The 20768-nt window shown below is 38.6% G+C and overlaps 1 protein-coding gene across 1 annotated transcript in view; it reads left to right on the top strand.

The window, feature by feature from the left end:
• Positions 1–20768, top strand: part of LOC129719065 (uncharacterized) — a 305280-nt gene that overhangs the window by 239712 nt on the left and 44800 nt on the right. Inside the window, exon 5 of the mRNA XM_055670427.1 lies at positions 13670–14596. Within this exon, the coding sequence (XP_055526402.1) occupies positions 13670–14596 (927 nt within the window). The remainder of the gene's footprint in view (positions 1–13669; positions 14597–20768) is intronic.

The raw sequence follows: 20768 nt of genomic DNA, 5'->3' as shown, positions 1-20768 counted from the left end.
ACCTATAAGAATTTGAAAAGGGACAAATTTCGTCCCAGTTTTTCAGTTTGCATCCCTGTGTGGTATGCTAAAGTAAAACGTAGTTCTACGTCAAAAATTCATGCATCGACGGCAAAATGCTTATCGATTTTTCTCTGCCTAATGCCTCTTCGACATATATCTTTAAGCGTCGCCTACGAGTTATCATCAAAACAAAAAATAATACTCCAGCTCGCCTAAGCTTTTGATTATTTGATTATATGACGAAAGATAGAGAACATTGCATTCGAAATAGCGAAATACAAATAAGAAACTTTTCAAGAACACCGATTCAAAATTCAATCGAAGTTCAACTACAGGTCTAACTCCACGTTCAGGTTCTAGTCCCACTTCAAGTCCAAGGTCAAGTCTATACCCAAGTCCGAGTCCAAATTCAAGTCCAAGTCTAAGTTCAAGTCCAAGTCCAAGTACAAGTACAAATCCAAATTCAAGTCCAAGTCTGAGTTCAAGTCCAAGTGTAAATTCAAATTCAACTCTAAGTCCAATCCCATGATCGACTCCAAATCCAAGTCCAGGTCTGAGTCCTAGTCCAAGTGTGAGTCTAAGTCCAGGTCCAAGCTCAAGTCTAAGTTCAAGTCCAAGTCTAAGCCTAAGTTCAAATCCAAGTTGACGTTTAAGTCCGAGTTTAAGCCCAAGTCCAAGTCCAAATTCAGTTGAAATCCAAGTCCAAGTCCATCTCTAAATCTGAATCCAAGTCTAAATCCAATCCAAGTTCAAGTCCGAGTCCAAATTCAAGTCCAAGTTAGAACTCAAATCCAAATCTAAGTACAAACCTGAGTCCAAATTCAAGTCCAAGCCCAAGTCTTAGTAAAAATCCAATTCAAAATCCAAATCCACGTTCAAGTTCAAGTACAATTTCCAGTCTATGTCCAAGTGCAAGTCTAACTCTGCGTGCAAGCCCAAGGGCAATTGCATGTCGAAGTCCAAAAAAAGAGAGAAAGACAAAGAAGCACAAGGAAGAACGCGTTTAATAAATAACATTATTCTGTCGATAAAGTAAACAAAAGACAATCAAAAGAAAATATTGGAAAAGAAATTACTGAACTAAAAGCAAATTGCGAATCTTTTTAATAAATTAAAAAGACAATAGTTTATATTCAAAGTGTAAAACTAAAAACAAAAAAAAAATTGGAAATGCCATCGAAAAACAAGCGTTCAGGTCCTAGTCACAGGTCAAGTCCAAGTTCAAGCCCAAGCCCAAGCCCGATTTCAAATCCAAGTCCAAGTCTAAGTCTAAGTCCAAGCCCAAGTTTTAGCCCAAATCCAAATCCAAACCCAAGTCCAAGTCTAAGTCAAAGTCCAAGTCCAAGTCTGAATCCAAGCTCAAATTCAGGTCCAAGTTCATGTCTTAGTCCAAGTCCAAATCCAAGTCCAAGTACAGGCCTAAGTCGGGGTCCAAGTTTAAGTCCAAGTTCTCATACAAGTTCAAGTTCAAATCCAAGTCCAAGTTCAAGTCTGAGTCCAAGTCCAAGTCTTATTCAAAATCCAAGTTTGAGTCCAAGCCCAAGTTCGAGCCCAAATCCAAATCCAACTCTAAGTCTGAGTCTTAGTCCAAGGCCAAGTCTAAAATTGTTCCAAGACCAAATCCAAGTTCAAATTCAAGTCCAAATTGAAGCCTGAGTCCAAGTTCAAGTTCAAATCCAAGTCCAAGTTCAAGCCTAAGTTCAAGTTCGACTTTAAGTCCAAGCCCAAGTCCGAGCTCAAATCCAAATCCAAATCTGAGTCCAAGTCCACGTCCAAGCCCAAGTCAGGGTTCAAATTCAAGTCTTAGTCCAAATCCAGGTTCAAGTCCAAGTTCAAGTCCAAGTTCAAGTCTGAGTACAGGTCCAAGTTTAATTTCAAATCCAAATGTGAGCCCAAGTCCAAGTCCAAACCCAAATCCGAGTCCAAATCCAAGTCCAAATCCAAACCCAAGTCGAAGCCTGATCCAAATCCAAGTTCAAGTGCAATTGCAAGTCTATGTCCAAGTGCAAGTCCAACTCCGAGGCCAAGCCCAAGGACAATTGCAAGTCTTAGTCGAAGTCCAAAAAATGTGAGAAATATAAAGACAAGTTTTATTAAATAGCATATTTTTTCTCAAGTCTAAGATTTATTTAGGCCCAACCGCCGCATGTCTTTTTGAAGTAGGGAAAAGCCAGCTTGAGTAGAGCCTGTATACCAACTGCTCCTCCTCAAACAGACATAAAAACCCTCTCATCTTTTCTCATTTTGAAATGCAATTTAAAAATACACATCGTTTTGACCTAAAACTAACAAATACGTTAAAAATCTAACTCTCTGGTTAAATAACAATCTTTAATACTCTTGGAAATCAGAACTTATATTTAAGTTTGATAGTTCATGTCTCTCAGAAGAGCTATGATTCATGTTTCACTAAAAGAAAAATAAAAGAAAGATGAAAAAGAATAGAGTTAGTGTTAAACGTTTTGAGGATGGTTTTGTTGGAAGATAATGCACCGAGATAATCAAATTTGATATTCGATATCTTATAAAAAGTCTTAAATAGGAATTACAAGTGCGGGGTTGCAGCTAGCAAACACATCCCGTACTTGCATTGTGAATGGTGAATGGAAAAGCTTAGTCCTTGCCTTGTGGTACTTAGGGCATACGAATACTATATAATAGCATTATTTTGTCAATATATTACTATGTATTGAACAATCAAACGAAAATATTTGAAAAGAAATTACTCAAATTTTGATAAATTTCGATTCTTTTTTAATAAATTAAAAAGACAATAATTTATATTAAAGAACCTTGAGAAACTTTGTATATGAATCATCCCATCTCAAGTGTGCAAAAAAAGAGACAAACATGTCACTGACCTCCTCAGATTAGGCTCAAATTCTGTGGAATAGTTGATTTACGGTCATTATACAAAAATCTCAATTTTGGTGCCGATCGGTCCATCTCTCGCCACGTGAGACCTTCCCCTTTTCTTTCGACTGTAGCTTCAAAAGAGTGATGTCTAGGAATAAATTGATACATGGATTTTGAAGAAAATTAGGTGCGAATTCATTAAAAAAATATTGATTTTAGCCACAGTGTTGCCAGATACATTGTTTTTGCATTTAAAAAATGAAATTGCATGTATCGGCTAATGAGTATATTTTGATTTAAATTTAACAATTCCATCGTGTTCCTGAGGAAATTTTACATAAAAACACTTTCAAAAATCGGTCATCTCAGACTGTTTTTAAATATGTTTTTCAGATAGACAATTTCAGATAGAAAATTCTGAATCAACAAAGGGACACTCTAGAGAAAAAAAAAGTTTCTCTAACAAATTATTTCCCTGTTTGGCGCGGTCTTACTATTTTTGCTTTTGAGAAAAATATTGAAAAAATTCAGTTTGAGATCCTGCAGTGAAAAAAAAAATGAAAAGCATATTTATATAATTCATTTCATTTCATAACTTTTTAAGTAGACAATTTAGTGGCCTTCTTTAGTAGTTTTCTAAACAACCCAAAGTGGGCACTGTTGAGAAAAAAAAAATCAGAAATGTGAAATCGAAGGAAACAATAGAAAAATTCAACAAAATAATTAGTAAGACAAATATATCCGAGGTTAACCTTAATTTACAAAAACAAATAAAAACCCAAAACCAGGCAACACCATGAATCTGAAGTAATCATCTGGAGATAGATGTCAAAACAAATAAGAAGGGTAGTATGAGTGACAATAAAATATTTAGATAATTAAAATAATTAATCAGGATACAATCAAGAAGTAATAACTGAAAACTAAAAAAATCAACATCGCTCCCAAATAACCAATGAGAATTAAAATCAAACAAATGTCACAAAACAAAAAAATAAAGATTACTTCTCAAAATAATGAAACAAAAAGAAAAGTAGAAGAAATAAAACATATAGCGAAAAATTCATACCGTAAGATTTTCACAAAAATATCAACAAAGCAGCAACAAAAATAATGATTATAATCTAAACAATGAAAAGTTTTTAGAACAAACGAAAAGACGAACTGACAGACGAAGAAGAGAAATACTACAAGGTATACAGCCCTAGGGGTTGTATGAAATGGTGACGTAGGATTAAATGTATATATTATATGCTGCGATAAACTGTTCATAGGCACCGTTTATATTGGATGGTCGTTATTGTAAAACTAATGATGCATGAATACAAGAAAATTTTACACTAGTAGTAGTCGTGAAAATTCTCATAACTCTTATCTTCAAGCATCTATAGTTCTGAAAAGAACCGATTCCATAATCTTCAGTATGAAATTCGTGCTACAGAACGCTGATGATCGCACCACCACCGGTAGTATTGAATATTTTGTTGGCGCATAAAATTTGCTCTCCGCTGTGCCCTCCAGTAGCTGTGCCAGCTAATTATCCTACTGCCGTATGCAAAATAAAGGTAACATGCTCCGCGGTGCCTGGAAGTTGACTCGTATGCAGCTCTCGTTTTTCAATATCGCGTACCTCTAACAGCCGTTTCGCCCACCCCTAACTGAAGCTGGATTTTCTACACGCAGTCTTTTGTATCAAGTTCAGCGTATATTTTTGCCATTAGGGCGTGGCCACACAGCTTGGAGAAAGACGAACAAACCAAAACACTTTGTTGAGTCAAAATATGTAGGCAGTGGAATTTATTTCGTCCATGTTATTGTTATCTGTGCTCGGGAAGCAAGCCAATAACGAGGGAAATGTATGGGAAAGCTTGACCTTGGAACTTTTCACCTTTTTGCACCATTAAGCAGTAAAGCAACAATGTTAAACATTATATCAAACAATTGTTACACATTTTATCTATCCAGCGACATATGAATGACTAAGATGCATTAAGTCGTTCGCTTGCTATAATCGTTTGAAATCTGACGCAAAATTTGCCAGTTTCATTTTCAATATCACAAAGTGTAATCTAGTAGAAAAAACAAAGACGTAGTCCTACGTCAAAACAGAAGTGTAGAAAGGCGACATTCATAAGTTACGTAACGCAAAAAAAAACCCAATTAATGGACCTCAACCCCCCCTCTCCCATATGTAACGAAACGTAACGTCAACATCTATCCCCCCATAAAAATTACGTAACAATTCAGAATGATTTTCTTGATAAAATAGGTCGTTTTTGGAGAATCTCTCCAGAGATTTTTCGTTACGTAACTGTGAACTCACCTCCCCCCTCCCCTGTGTAACGCTGAAGGATACCCTCACTCCCCCCTATGAGAGCTACGTAATTTATGGATGCCGCCAAATGGAGAAAATAGGGGAAGAAATAAATGTTCTATATTCCAATAAATGAGAAAAATATGAAAAGCTCGGTTATTGTAAAAATGTTGAAAAAATTTCAAAATTGTAAATAAAGAATGTTAAGAATGTTAAACGATGACAAATGTCAAGAAAAAAGTGCTGAATGTCTGATAATAATCGAGTTCCTGAACAAAAGCAACTCCATCGAACGGTAAGACTGATAGATAAGGAAGGCAATTTCGACAGCCAAAACATTCACCTATTACAGAATTAAAAGGAAAAAATACCCATACACGCACATGACAAATGCCAAGAACTGCGTTCGCGCACACGCACGCGATTAGATGAAAGGTCGGCTAGCACTCCGGCTAGCTTGGAACAAACCGGAGGGGAATCGCCGATAAGCGAAGAAATCATCGCCGTCCACGTCGGAGTCGCCGCCGTCGGTTGCCGTCCGTCAATGATGATTGAAAATATCCATGTGAAACAAATTGGATTAACATCACGCGGAACACGTGTTTTTGCTCCGCTGCGCTGCACTGCACACCCCGGGCGGCACGGCCGGCGGAGGTACGGACGAAGTGACTCCGATTTGTTGTAAACACTTAAAACGGCTCGAGGCACACACGGTCGGTCCACGACGACGCGGGGCAGAAGAAGCAGCAATAACATTCGGTAGCACCATTTTCATTACGTTTTTAAGACAGAGGAAAAGCGGAATAGTTAATTTCCCTCTCGATCGCGTGCTGCCCGGCTTTCGTTTATCCGATGTGTTTAGGTTTGCTCAATCCGGAACATTGAGGAGTGAACAAAAAAAAAAAGAATACAAACTCAACGGGGCGGATGCCACCGACAGCCGGAGATAAATTGCAGTACCCGAACGTAATGCACTCTGCGTCTCATCACCTTGGGATTGTTTTTTCCCCGGTTTTTTTTTTACAGTTTGTCGGTACGAGAACTAAACTAAATTCTTCTGATTTTTTTTCCTTCTCTCGAGCATCAGAAGTGCATTAGGATTTTAATTCTGATGCAGTTTAGTCTGATGCAAGGAGAATCACGAGGGAGTCCGGGGCATATGCCGCAAACATAATATTTATCCCCGGCAGTTCGTTTATGTTTTATGGACTGTTGACTGCCAGGAAGAAGTTCATTTCGGTGCTTTGTAAACAAATCCGATTTGTACCCCGAACAATAATGTTGACATCTTTATGAAACTTTCAATTCACATTCACGGCAGCACACAACATGGTGGTGGTCATTCCGGTCACGAGTCTGTCAACCGTATTATTGATTGAACCGTATGTGACCTCCAGTTCCGAAACGAAACACAAGCAATTTCATTAAGTCAAGGAAGCGAGACCTCCCAAGACGATGACGACGATGATGTTGCCCCACGAGTTCGGATCGCATAACAACGCTGCCTCCACCGTTGGCCGCCGTCAGATTCAGCAGCGCTGATAAAAACCTGCAGCAACAATCTTCGTCAAAAGCGTTTTCGACACAGCCTTTCAACATCTCATCAACCAATCTGTCGGTCGGTAGTTTTGCGAACCCACCAAGTTAATGTTTTGTAATAGGGGCCTCTGAGCCTTGTTCAAACATGTGTACAAAATACGCTATGTTGTTTGCATGCTTGTTGTCAGTGTCGGTTAGCTGTCGATCAGCTGCTGGGCTCCTCTTCACTTCACCACCAACCAAATGGCTGGCGAATGTTGAAAGTGAGAGTCGTGTTTTGTGTACACGCCGCCACACGATCATCGATCCTATCGCCGTTGCTGTCCTGTCAATTATCATAAAACCTGATCGATGTTTGATGTCGGTGGTTATTGCTGACATTAGGCAAGGGGGGGTACAAATTGTGTTTGCTGGGTAGTAACCTTTTGAAAGATTGTGTTGTGATCACCTTTTCATCTGAATAATGTGAAACTAGCAATCAGTATTGAGTTTGTGTGGTCGATCGATCCGGACTGCGGGTCTCACAACAGGCACACTTGTGTTTCCTTATTCGTCCGGATTACGGTAAGAATGAATGAACGCGGAAAAACAGATCCTACAAGTGCGCACTTGGGAGAGAATTACTGAAGTGCCGGTTATGGCTGTGATTTAAGTTCTACGATAAGATCTTTCGATTTTACATGTGCATTACCTTGTACCTCGGGGATAGGCAACTGTCTCTGCCAGCCAGGGTGGAGTGGCTGGCATTTCCGAACGACTATGAATTATGATGCCTAGCGTTGGAATGGAATTTCAAATGGATGTTTTTGGCTTCACTCAAACAACATAAACAAAACAACCCAATATGGGCCACTCAATATTCAGTACTAAATTTATAAGTTGAGTTGAAAATTGCCAAGATCACCGGTTACTGAATGCTTGAAATTTAAACTAACTCCAAATTTGAAAATTGGTAAAAAAAATTACTCTTCGGTTACAGCTTTCGGTTACAACTTTGATCCTCGTTGTCATACATCTACTTTTAAATTTCAAATCTTAATGTGTGTTTGCTTTCATTTGCCACCGCTTATTTTAGTGTAATTTTTAACATTTTGTTTTTTTTTTATATTTATATAGGGGAACTGTTCCATTATTCATCTCAGCCCATGTATTTATCTTATACAACATGAAAACACAATTGAAAACAGGAAAAAAACGCATATGTTCTAACTAAACCAATCTACTAATCCATGGAATGGATTCTCCTTAGTTCACTTTAGATTTCTCATAACGTAGAACCTTCAAAAACTTACCCAAAAGCTCTAAATTTGATATTATAGTCGGGCATCTGCACTCGAAAACTGATTTATTTCATTTTGCTACCTCAGAAAACAAAATCCGCGCATTGCTCTATACGGTTACATCGGGACTCGTTCAGCATCCAGCCAAAGTTTTTTTCATCACTAGCCGGCCACTTTTTATTCTAATCACTAAACAAAATAACTCACTACACTAAAAATACTTTAATATTCAAAATGTTCACCACAAAAACAAGCTTGAATTCGCAGAAATATATGAGATGAATTTTTAAACATCCCAAAATTCAACCATATGTTTTTTTTTTCATCTGCGTTTCACTGCGTTGAAGAAAATCAAAAGTTACCAAATCAGTTTCTGTTAATACGAAAAAATCACACTGAAAATGTTGAATTGCTCCGACATAATTTACATACATCGACAGCACTGCAGTGATTACCTAGGTTACCAATTTTGCACGTAAACAACTACAGCGGATATCTAGGTAACCTACTACGACGGTCTGCGGCTACGTTCATTCATGATAATGTGATTCATTCATGATTAACAGTGTGATGAATATGGGAGCGTTGTAGAAAATGCTTTGTTTTACAAAATTCAGAATAAATCTAGCTAAGTTTACTAAATATACAATACTGGGCGATTCCATAGCATCATGTAAGCGTATTTTATTTATTTGTTTAAAAATTTCGTGAAAATTTGGTGTTTCATCCGTGCATTCTTCGTGAATATTGGCCTAATGAGATGAATAATGGAACAGTTCCCCTAATTTCTCTGATACTCATGTTTGTTTTGATTTTCTGAATACTTTAACATTGTTAGTGTGAGTCTGCTTACCTTCTTAAACATTTTGCTATGAATGTTTGCATAAGATTTATTTTTTTATTTGATCTCGGTATTTATTATGCATCCTATAGTATTTTATTTAAATGACTGATAGTTTAAGTTTCATGTTTTCTCGATTTTATTTCTTCAAAAATTTTTCAGTTTTCTCATGTAATGTTTTGCTATTTTCATGCTTTCTTTTTTTGTGTACAATTTTGCCAACCTTATGCTTCGTATATTCTCTCCTAATTTTTAGCTTCTATTTCATTCTTCAGTATTTTTCTTTTAATTTGAATGCTGTTCAATCGTTGCCAAAGCTAGTTTATTAGTTGCTTTAATTTAAAGAAAATTATTCGCTCATGATTATGTTTTCACACTTCGTTGTAGAAAATTAAATTTTTAAATTGCAAATAAGTCTGTTTTTCCGTTTCAGCTGTTTCCTTATTTTTCCCAAGGTTTAAATTTTCTTATTCTTTCCACTTATTTTCTCTTTCACATCTTCTATCTTTCTTTTTTTTTGCGTCTCTTTTTCTCCCACTTGCTCTCTATCAATTTCTGTTTCTCTTTTTTGTTTTTCATATTTTTTATTCTTCTTCTTATATCCTTTCTCTGGTTACTTTCTTCTTCTTTCGTTGTGTTTTTTCGTTGGTCCTCTACCTTAATTTCATAATCTTTGTTTTTGGCTAGCATTATCCTGATAAGTTGTTGTGATTTTTTTTGTACATTTTCTGGTGTTACTTTTTTCTTTTAATTATAGTTTCGCTGACTTCTCTAGTATGTATTTTTTTGATTTATTTCATTCTTCGTCATTCTTATCAAGCTTCTCACCTATTTGACCCGTTTTTTCGCGTTAGAGCTATGAATTTGTTTGATTCCGGTTTTTTTTTTTGGTAAATAATTTATGACATTGTAACTATAATCAAGGGAAAGTAAGGGCTTTGATGAAAAATGCCATTTTTATCAAAAAACGGAGTGAGCGGTACTTAAATCGGTTTCAAAGTTGAGATTTTTTCATAATCACCTTTCATGAACAATCCCTCAGCCTTTGAGTCAAATCCGAGAAGGTCGTTCTCCGGAGTTTTTGAGCCCTTTTTTCAACACTCGAACTGGTGATCGAGAGTCAAAATTTTCAATCCAAAATCATAATAAAGATTTAAAATGTGAAATTAGGATCCCGGATTATGGATTAAAATTTTCGATAAATAAATTCAATCTCTAAACCCAGCATCAAAAATCTAAAATGAGAGTCACGATGTACAGAATCCAAAGTCAAATCCGTAGAATCCTAATCCCAGGGACGTAAAATGTTTCACCCACAGTACAATAAACTGGAACCCGTTACCTATAGCAAATTTTTAGTTTCAGTCTGCGGATTCTGGAATTCAGAATGAAGAAATCTAGTCGAAATCATTCATTCAACGACCAGAATTTTTTAATCAAGTTTCAAGAATATGTAGAATTCGAATTTCGGGGAGCAAAATTCCATATCCAAATGACATCCGGAACACAAATTTTAGACAATAATATCTGAAGTCCACAACCCATGATACGAAGTTTGGTATTCTGAAACTAGAACCCGACAAATCCTGAATCTAGAAATCCAAATTTGATACTCTAAATCTAAAATAAATTCCAAATAAAGTTATAAAATAGGCAATGCATGTCCATTTTTCGAGGATGATTATAATGAACACGGGCTGAGGATGTGACTTTTTTGATGTGATATATTTTTTTTCTAAATCTATATCACATCCTAATCCCGTGTTCATTATTAGCATCCTCAAAAAAAATCACATATATTGCCTACTTTATAACTTAAAATGTAAGTCATAGGACAAATATAATTAGTTCAGAAAGTAATTCCAAATTAAAGATTTTGAATTCTATGCTCCGGAATCAGTGATCAAAAATCTGAAATTCAGAATGAAAAAATCCAGCCAACACTTCAATCCCATACACAATTTAGAACCTCGGATGTAGTTTTTAACAAAACACATTTTATTCACACAAAAAAAAAGAATCAATTACTCAGGCTCTTAAATTCAAAGCAAAATGATTATCTAGAATACCAAATCCGAATCAGAAATTCAAATGAGAAATGAAAAATACCAAAATTTGTTTTATATTCCGGAATCCAGAAGCACAAACCCTAGAGATGCAAAATGAATACCAAAATACAGACTTTGAGTGCTTATAGAGCCTGTAATTAAAATACTACAAGGTATACAGCCCTAGGGGTTGTATGAAGTGGTGACGTAGAACAATATATATTGATTTTAACTCTTGTTTAACATATTTCATTACGCCTGCTATACACCGTATATCTACAAGAGTTTTAAGGCTATCGTGTTAAGAACAAGGATTCAGTTGAATTTGCTACACGCAGTATTTTGTATCCAGATTTTGGCAATGTAGGCGGGGCGACGCATACTCGAGAATGAGAAATGAAACAAAACACCTTTGATATCACTGAGTGATCGTCATGAGCACCAAAAGAAAATTTGTCACAAGGAAACAATTGAACCGGAAAATCACTAAATTTTGCTGTGAAAATTCTTAAAACTATGGTTAACATATATCTTGCTGCGGCAAACTATTCATAGGCAACACTGCTGTTCTCCTTTGGTGCCCGGTCGTTATTGTAAAAATAATTATTGAGAAATACATGAAAATTGTACACTAGTAATAGTTGCGAAAATTTTCATAACTCTTATCTTCAACCATTCATAGTTCTGAAAAGAACCGGTTGCATAATTTTCAACTAGAAATATGTGCTACAGAGCGTTAATGATCGCACCACCGGTAGCATTGAATATTTTCCTTGGCCGCACATAATAAATTTGCTCTCCACTCTGCCCTGCGGTAGCTTTGTCAGCAAAATATCCTCTTGCTGCAGTATGCAGAATAAAGGTGAGGTGTTCCGCAGTGTCTGAAAGTTGACTCGTAATCAGCTCTCTTTTTCTGATGTCGCGTACTTCTAACAGCTATACTGTTGGCTCCACTCGCTACCGTGTAACGAACAAGAATGAAGTATCGAGTATCGAGTAGATTTTTGCAATGTAAGCGGGGCGACGCAGACTCGAGAATGAGAAACGAAACAAAACATTTTGCTGAGTCAAAATATGTAGACAGTGGAATTTGTTTCATCCATGTTATTGTTATCCGTGCTCGGTAAGTAAGGAAATAGCGAGGAAAGTGTACGGGAAAGCTCGACCTTGGAACTTTTCACCATTAAGCAGTAAAGTAAGAATGATAATCATTATAACAAACAATTGTCACACACTTTTTCTATCCACCGAAATATAAATGACTAAGTGGTTTGAAATCTTACGCAATCTTTGCCAGTTTCATTTTCAGTTTTACAAAATGTACTCTGGTATAGAAAACAAAAATGTTGTCTTCTTCAAAATCCAGGGTCAATGGGTAAATTTTCCACAATCTAGGATAAGTAATCCTGAACTCAGAAATTAGTAAATATAAATCAAGAATCCAAAATGTATCATCGACAATTCTCGATCAACATCTAGAATCCGAAACCTTGAACGCTATTTTGGAATCCAATATTCAGAATCAGAAATTTTCTATGCAGAATGAAATCTATAATCCAGAATTCATGCAATCCGAAATCCAGATTCTAAGAAATAATAATGGAAAATCCAAAACTCAAAATGCAGAATTTAGAGAACCCAAATTTTAGAAGTTGGTGCCTTGCAACTAGAAAATCCAAAAAGTGCCTGGAATCTGGATTTCAAAACTAGGAATTATAATTACAAAATCTCGGAAAACACACCACCAACATTGAACTCAAGTAAAAGAAAATGGTTTTCAGAATACTTAATTGAATTGATGTTGGATTTTGCCTCCCGAAATTCAAATGGTACATTTCGTGTTCTTGAAACATGTTAACAGAATTCGACTCATTGGATGCGCAACTTTGACTAGGTTTCTTCATTCTGAATTTAGAATTTGCTTTAGGTAACGGATTCCAGTTTATTGCACTATGGATAAAAAATTTCTCAGTTCGGAATTGCCGAGCTCGGCTACAGTTTCGCTTCAGATTCTGTACATCGTGACTCTCATTCTAGATTAAAGACTCTGGGTTCAGTGGTTGAATCTATCTGTAGAAAAAAACTAGAGACCAGAACGTAAAATCCAGTTTTAACAATCTGAAAATTCCAGTACATACTTAAATATGATTGAGGAGAGTTCAACAGTTGAGAAATTATTTGATTTTTTGTATGTATGTAAAATGTATAGAGAATGAAGAATAGAGCAAATTGATCAATAAGGTGCATATCATTTTTGTCAAATTTTCTCCTTTATCGTAATCTAATTTCGTAATTTATGGAAAACATCGTTGTTAGCTCTTCAACATTTTCCAATTTCTTTATATTTTTGGTATTTTGAATATTTTGCCATTTCAATCTGTAATTTCAAATATTCCGAAAAGTATTGACTGTTTTGGAAATTTTAGGGAAATTACTCAAACTTTTTGTAACCGAACTAAATTCCCCTCCAGCGACTGTTTTCTCACCTCTAGCCTAAGACGCGTATTTTCGTCATTCCATCAAGAAGAGGCAGCCTAGCTGATAACGTTTCCGAAGCGATGGCTTCCACGCCATCAACGTTCCGACGCACGACTGATAACCGACCCGAAAGTGTGCGAAATACAGTATCAGTCAGTTCGGTGCCATCATCGCCCGTTTTATACACGCGCTATCTGCTCGCTGATTTTTTTATTTTGTCTTTATTTTGTTTTTCAACCTCAGAACGAAGAACGCAAAGTTTCGTAACAGTTCCGTACAGGACATTCCTAACGCAATGTTTACCTTTCAGCCCAAGTCGCGCTACACGGATACCTCGTACCTGATCTTCCAGCAGCTGAAGGAGGGCGGAGTGCAGTGTGCCTTTCCGTTTATTTACGAACTGCTGAATCCGGGTGGTTCCGATGGGACCCGCCGACCGGATGAGCTGCCGGACGGAGTTGAACCGCTCAGTGAACCGGGTGGTAAGAATGGCAAGAAGAGTGCTGGACAGTACAAATCCAAAGATAGTCGCAAACCGGTTGGCAGCGGAATTCCACGCAAGCAGAGTAAGATTGCGGAGAAGCGAAAGAACCGGCGCAGCCAGGAGTTGAAGGCAGTGGAGGAAGCTTCCCGCGAGGAAGAGGATGCGGTCAGTCTTACCAAAGAGACGGATGGAGCAGTGTTGGCGGCAAAGTCCGAGTCCGTTCCGGACGAGAAACAAGTGCAAGTGTGTGATTTGTCCCCGGGGACGGCCGATGGGCGGCATGTGAGTGTGATCAGCAGTGGCGATGAGCAGTGCTGTGTGGTGCAGAAAGATATCCAGGTGGCCGTGGATTTCCACCATCGGCCCGATTCGGAGGTGGAACCCGGTTCCCGGGTCGGTAGTGTTCTGGTAGTGGAAGCAAATAATAACGATGTGAAGTGCAAGTCGCAGAATGAACAGCAACAGCAGCAGCAGCAGTTAAGTGAGCCGGGAAGTGAATCGGATGTGGATTCGGTGCGGACAGTGACACCCGGTTTGGGGTGGACAAGAGACACCGTTCGGAATCCGGGAGGCTCTCAAGACGCCGGAATCGTTAAAGCGCCCGGTGTTCAAATCCGTCGAAAGCAGTACCTGTACGAGCCGGCCTATTTGACCGGTTCGGAGTACAGCGATACGGACTTCACCGATACGGCCAGTAGCGTTGGGGAGTTGGACGATGCGGCGGCGGAGTATGCCAGTGTGGAGCTGCGAGAGGTATGTGCCTGCGTAAAGATAAAATTTGACGGAGTAAACACGAGGTGACGTGAGTCAATCAGGAAGTCAGCCGCCATCTGCGGACGTTGATTGATAAACGCGGGAGGGAAGTGCGAAATGTGTGTTTTTCGATCCATTAGCACTGGTCATGACTGGTGTGTGCGTTGTAATTTGTCGGCATTGCTATACGCAATGGTTTTATCATCAGTGCGGATAACATTTGAGGATCATCATTTAAAAGATTTTATAATTTCAGTCGTTTCAATATAATGAATTTAAACAAAATTTGAATTGTCAATCATTATAACTAACCGTCATGCATTTTGTTTTGCTTTGTTTTTTTTTTGCGTATGTAGAAGGAATTTTGGATCTGAAGCTCGATAGTAATATTTTTGAGAAAAAATTTGTTCTACCTATTTACCTATGAGGAAGTGCTATCAAAAAACACGGTGACCAACATTTTCGTTGAAATCAGAAGTCTAACTTATTCATCGTTGTAGATAGTTAAAAAAATTATCCTAAAATGTGCCCCGTAATTTCAAGCAACTTTGTAAAAATAGAATTTTTCAATCTTTGAAAATAACCGAATCATGTTGAACAGAAAAAAACTCCTTTTAAGCTCAAACATATTATTACAATTTTCACATAAAAATTGTCATCAGGGGGCTCAATATCTCAATAAAAATCTACTTTCGTTTATTCGTTTACAATGAGTCATTAGTTCCCTACAATTATTTCTCAGACATATTTTCTATACAATCGAAGATTTCTTAGCTCCAAAGCATTAACCGTTGTCCCCCGTAGTTTAATTGGTCAAAACACCATTCCGGAGACAGGAAGATTGCGGGTTCAAGTCCCGTCGGGATGCGGTATATTTTTCCGAATCTGTATCATATTTCCAGTTCGCTTATTTTTCGCTTTCCCTACTGCACATACTGTCTGCTTAATGAACTTGTTACAATATCTTCATAAACGAACCCAAGTTTAAAGAACTGCGAGATTCTAAGGGAGTGATGAAACGAAAACGGAAGACGAATATCTACGCAATCAAATATTTTTCGCTATTCTGTGAAGCCCTACTTGCAGCAGAAATTTTTTGATCATACCAATCCATCCTGAACAATGTCACTCACGTTTGGCTCAAACCGTCAAATCCATAAAGTCTTGAGGATATAAAGTGTCTTGCCAAAGTAATCGTTTATTGTGCGTCCCCGGATAAAAATCCGGATGATGTCCCCGGATAAAACTGTAATTATTGATTGCTAATTACCTAATTAAAATACAGTTCTTTCGATGTTACCATGGTCGGTGAAAAAAATTACAGTGAATTTGATGAAACTATGAGTTTGGCGAAATGATAAAAATCAGTATTATGTTTTTTGTACACCACTAAACTTCATAATATTTTGAAAAAATAATGCAATAGAATAGTTAAACAGTATTTATTAATAGGTACAATAAACAAAAAAAGCAAATTCATAATATTTTACTCCAGAGCATTTTCGCGAATTTTCCATAAAGCAGTTATGTAGGCAATGTCAATACGATTCTGTTCTACCAATTCTACAGCATAATTGAGAGAATCACATGCTAGTTTATGTGATACTGTGGAACCGCTAGATTCACTAGCTTAATTGACATCATTACCACTGATTTCAATCGGCGACTGACTGACAATCATCATCAAAATCATCAGCAGATTCGTAGCTTGATTCTTTTTCGTCTGAAACCATACTAACGATTTCGCTATTCGTCAATATCTTATTGCAGAGCTTCCTCTTCGTATTCTCCAGGGAAATAGATCTGATATTCCAAGCAAAACCAAAATATCGTTCATGTCCACTTTATTCATGACTACGGCAACGTCTCAACCTAAATATAAAAAAACTAAAAAAAAATGTGATTTCAACAAACTTTTTTTTTTTTCTTCACATAACATTTATTTGACACGGCACAAATACAATTTAATGTTTAACGGCGCCAATTATATCTGATGACTTAAAAACTAAAGCAAATTTTTTATCCTCGCTGCCGACTACGAGCTGAAATTAAGTCTAACTTAAAACTAGCATGGGATTTCCAATCAGTGTTTTGTTGTTCAATGGTCGTCTGATAATCGTCGAATGGCATGTATGGATTCGTTCTGCTGAGCCACGATGTCGTGAGTTGGGACAGAGGCTCGTAGTCCTTGGGTCCTGGTTCTGTTGTGCGGGGTCTGGTTGCTGGTTTTGTGCTTAAGGTTCAAACGTGTTCTTGTCGTTTTGTTGGGTGTAGACGGAGGGGAACGGGACTAGACTGGGGCGTGGATGGATTTCAGGAAAACGTATATAAGGGACATGTAGGATAGGTCACGGCTCGCCAAGACATCACGAACAGGAACAGCCGGCTGTCTACCCTCGGCCTGCAGGGAAGCTATTAATTTAGACCTGGCGTCACGGTGTACAGGGCATGACCAAACCACATGCTCTATGTCGTGATAACCTTCACCACAGGCACAGATACCACTTTCCCCGAGCCCAACACGACGGAGGAGCGCGTCAAATCTATAGTGATTGGACATAAGCCGGGACATCACGCAAATGAAATCCCGACCTACATCCAACCCCTTGAACCACGGGTTCGTCGATACTTTGGGGATTATGGAATGTAACCACCTTCCCAATTCCCCTCTGGTCCAAGCATTTTGCCAACTGATGATCGTATTCTGACGTACAAGTGCGAAAAATTCATTAAAGGCAATTGGTCTTTCATAAATATCACCGTTTGTTGCGCCCACCTTAGCCAAAGAGTCCGCTTTCTCATTACCCGGTATCGAGCAGTGAGAAGGGACCCACGCTAAGGTAATCTGAGTAGATTTTTCGGATAAAGCACTCAGATGTTCCCTTATTTTCCCCAGGAAATACGGAGAGTGCTTAACATCTTTCATCGATCGGAGAGCCTCAATGGAACTGAGACTGTCCGTAAAGATGAAATAATGGTCCGTGGGCATTTTTTCGATAATCCCTAGGGTGTACTGAATTGCAGCTAATTCTGCGACGTAAACAGAAGCAGGATTATCGAGCTTATGGGAGACGGTTAAATTGTTATTGAAGATACCGAAGCCAGTGGACCCATCAAGAAGTGATCCGTCAGTGTAGTACATATTGTCGCAGTTGATGTTTCGATATTTATTGGAAAAAATTTTAGGGATCTGCTGCACGCGTAAATGATCCGGGATTCCACGAGTTTCTTCTATCATGGATGTATCGAAAAACACAGTAGAATCAGAAGTATTTGATAAGTCGACACGATTTGGAATATTCGAAGAAGGGTTAATATTTTGGGACATGTGATTGAAATACAATGTCATAAAACGGGTTTGAGAATTAAGTTCGATTAACCTTTCAAAATTTTCAATCACGGGACGGTTCAAGACCTCACATTTGATTAGAATACGAGAAGACAGGCTCCAGAAGCGGTTTTTCAATGGTAGTACTCCAGCTAAAACCTCCAAACTCATCGTATGGGTCGACTGCATGCAACCTAAGGCGATACGCAAACAACGATATTGTATTCGCTCCAGTTTGATCAAATGTGTGTTTGCTGCGGAGCGGAAGCAGAAACACCCGTATTCAATAACAGACAATATCGTTGTTTGGTAAAGCCTTATAAGGTCTCCTGGATGGGCTCCCCACCATTGTCCGGTTATTGTACGAAGAAAATTCACTCTTTGTTGACATTTTTTCATCAGATACCTCACGTGACAACCCCAGGTGCCTTTAGAGTCGAACCAGACACCAAGATATTTGTGTACCAAAACCTGAGAAATCGTTTTACCCATTAATTGTGTTTGAAGCTGAGCAGGTTCATGCTTCCTAGAAAAAACTACTATCTCAGTCTTCTCCGGAGAGAATTCGATACCTAGCTGTAAAGCCCAAGCAGACAAATTGTCCAAGGTATCTTGCAATGGTCCTTGCAAATCGGCAGCTTTGGCTCCTGTAACAGAGATTACACTGTCGTCTGCAAGTTGTCTTATCGTGCATGAATTTGCCAGACATTCGTCGATGTCATTTACATAAAAGTTGTAAAGAAGGGGGCTTAAACATGAGCCCTGGGGAAGACCCATGTAGCTAATGCGAAAAGTTGCCAAATCGCCATGCGTAAAATGCATGTGCTTTTCGGACAACAAGTTGTGCAAAAAATTGTTCAAAATTGGAGAAAATCCTTGTCGGTGAAGTTTACCCGAAAGAATGTCAATAGAAACGGAATCAAAAGCCCCCTTAATGTCCAAGAACGCAGACGCCATTTGTTCTTTACGAGCATACGCCAGCTGAATATCTGTTGAAAGCAACGCAAGACAATCATTCGTCCCTTTGGCACGGCGGAAGCCAAATTGAGTTTCTGATAGTAGACCATTTGATTCGACCCAGTGGTCTAAACGACGGAGTATCATTTTTTCCATCAATTTCCGGATACAGGATAGCATTGCAATCGGCCTATAAGAGTTGTGATTAGAAGCTGGTTTCCCTGGTTTTTGGATGGCGATCACCTTCACTTGCCTCCAATCCTGCGGTACAATGTTTTGCTCCAGGAACTTATTGAACAAGTTCAACAAGCGCCTCTTGGCATTGCCGGGTAGATTCTTCAACAAGTTGAATTTGATTCTATCTAATCCAGGCGCGTTATTGTTACAGGACAGGAGGGCAACTGAAAGTTCTGCCATCGTAAAAGGTGATTCTATCGCGTCGTGGCCCGGAGACGCATCGCGAACAATATTTTGCTCAGGAACAGAGTCCGGACATACTTTCCTGGCAAAATCAAATATCCACCTACTTGAAGACTCCTCGCTTTCGTTGACCGTTACGCGATTCCGCATTCTTCGGGCTGTGTTCCAAAGAGTGCTCATCGATGTCTCCCTCGACGTCTCGTTCACGAACCGACGCCAATATCCACGTTTCTTTGCTTTAGCCAAGCTTTTAAGCTTGGTATCAAGCTCCGAATACCGTAAATAGTCGCCAGGTATACCTCCCGTCTGGTAGGCCTTAAACGCGTCGGATCTTTGCGTGTAGACATCGGAGCACTCTTGGTCCCACCACGGAGTGGGAGGCCGTTCTTTGATCGTTACGCCGGGATATTTCTTCGTTTGGGCTTGCAACGCGGCGTCGAGAATCAAGCCCGCGAGGAGGTTGTATTCTTCAAGTGGTGAATGATGTTGAATCGACTCGACCGCTTTTGAAATCATTTCCTCGTATAACTTCCAATCGACATTTCGTGTGAGGTCATACGGAATGTCAATTGGTCGCATGCGAGTTGACCCGTTAGTAATTGAAATAAGAATAGGCAGATGGTCGCTACCGTGAGGATCGAGGATTACCTTCCATGTGCAATCCAACCGTAGCGACGTCGAACATAAGGATAGATCCAAAGCGCTTGGGCGCGCTGGAGATTTCGGGATACGTGTCATTTCACCGTTGTTTAAAATAGTCATGTCGAAGTCATCGCAAAGGTTATAGATTAAAGAGGAGCGGTTATCATTGTATGGGGAACCCCAAGCCACGCCATGAGAGTTGAAGTCTCCCAAAATCAAACGTGGCGAGGGAAGAAGTTCTATTAAATCAAAGAGCAGCCGTTGCCCAACCTGTGCTCTGGGGGGAATATATATTGAGGCAATACAAAGCTCTTTACCTTGTATTGTCATTTGACATGCGACAACTTCGATGCCTGGAATCGAGGGGAGGTTAATACGATAGAAAGAATAGCACTTTTTAATCCCTAAAAGTACTCCTCCATATGGGGTGTCTCGATCAAGGCGAATAATATTAAAATCATGGAAGTTGAGATCAATATTTGAAGTAAGCCAAGTTTCACAAAGGGAAAATGCATCGCATTTGTTTTTATTTATCAAAACTTTAAACGAATCAATTTTTGGTAAAATACTTCTACAATTCCACTGTAAGACAGAGATAGAATCCTTCATATACGCAGTTGAATTAGGCATCGAAGGATACAATCGCTGCAAGGAGAGGCCATTGGGCAGTCAACTGCTTCAAAAATGATCTAACTGTTGGGAGGAATGCTGTAAGAAAATTTTTAATTGGATCGGGTACATTGAAAGTTTCAAAAATCCAGTCCACAATGTCAGAAAATTTCACTAATCCAGAGTTTGTTTCATCAACTGGGAGTGTAAAAGGAG

The sequence above is a fragment of the Wyeomyia smithii genome, chromosome 1 (genome assembly GCF_029784165.1).
Source record: "Wyeomyia smithii strain HCP4-BCI-WySm-NY-G18 chromosome 1, ASM2978416v1, whole genome shotgun sequence".
Taxonomy (NCBI): Eukaryota; Metazoa; Arthropoda; class Insecta; order Diptera; family Culicidae; genus Wyeomyia; species Wyeomyia smithii.
This window is presented reverse-complemented; position numbering and strand designations above follow the sequence as displayed.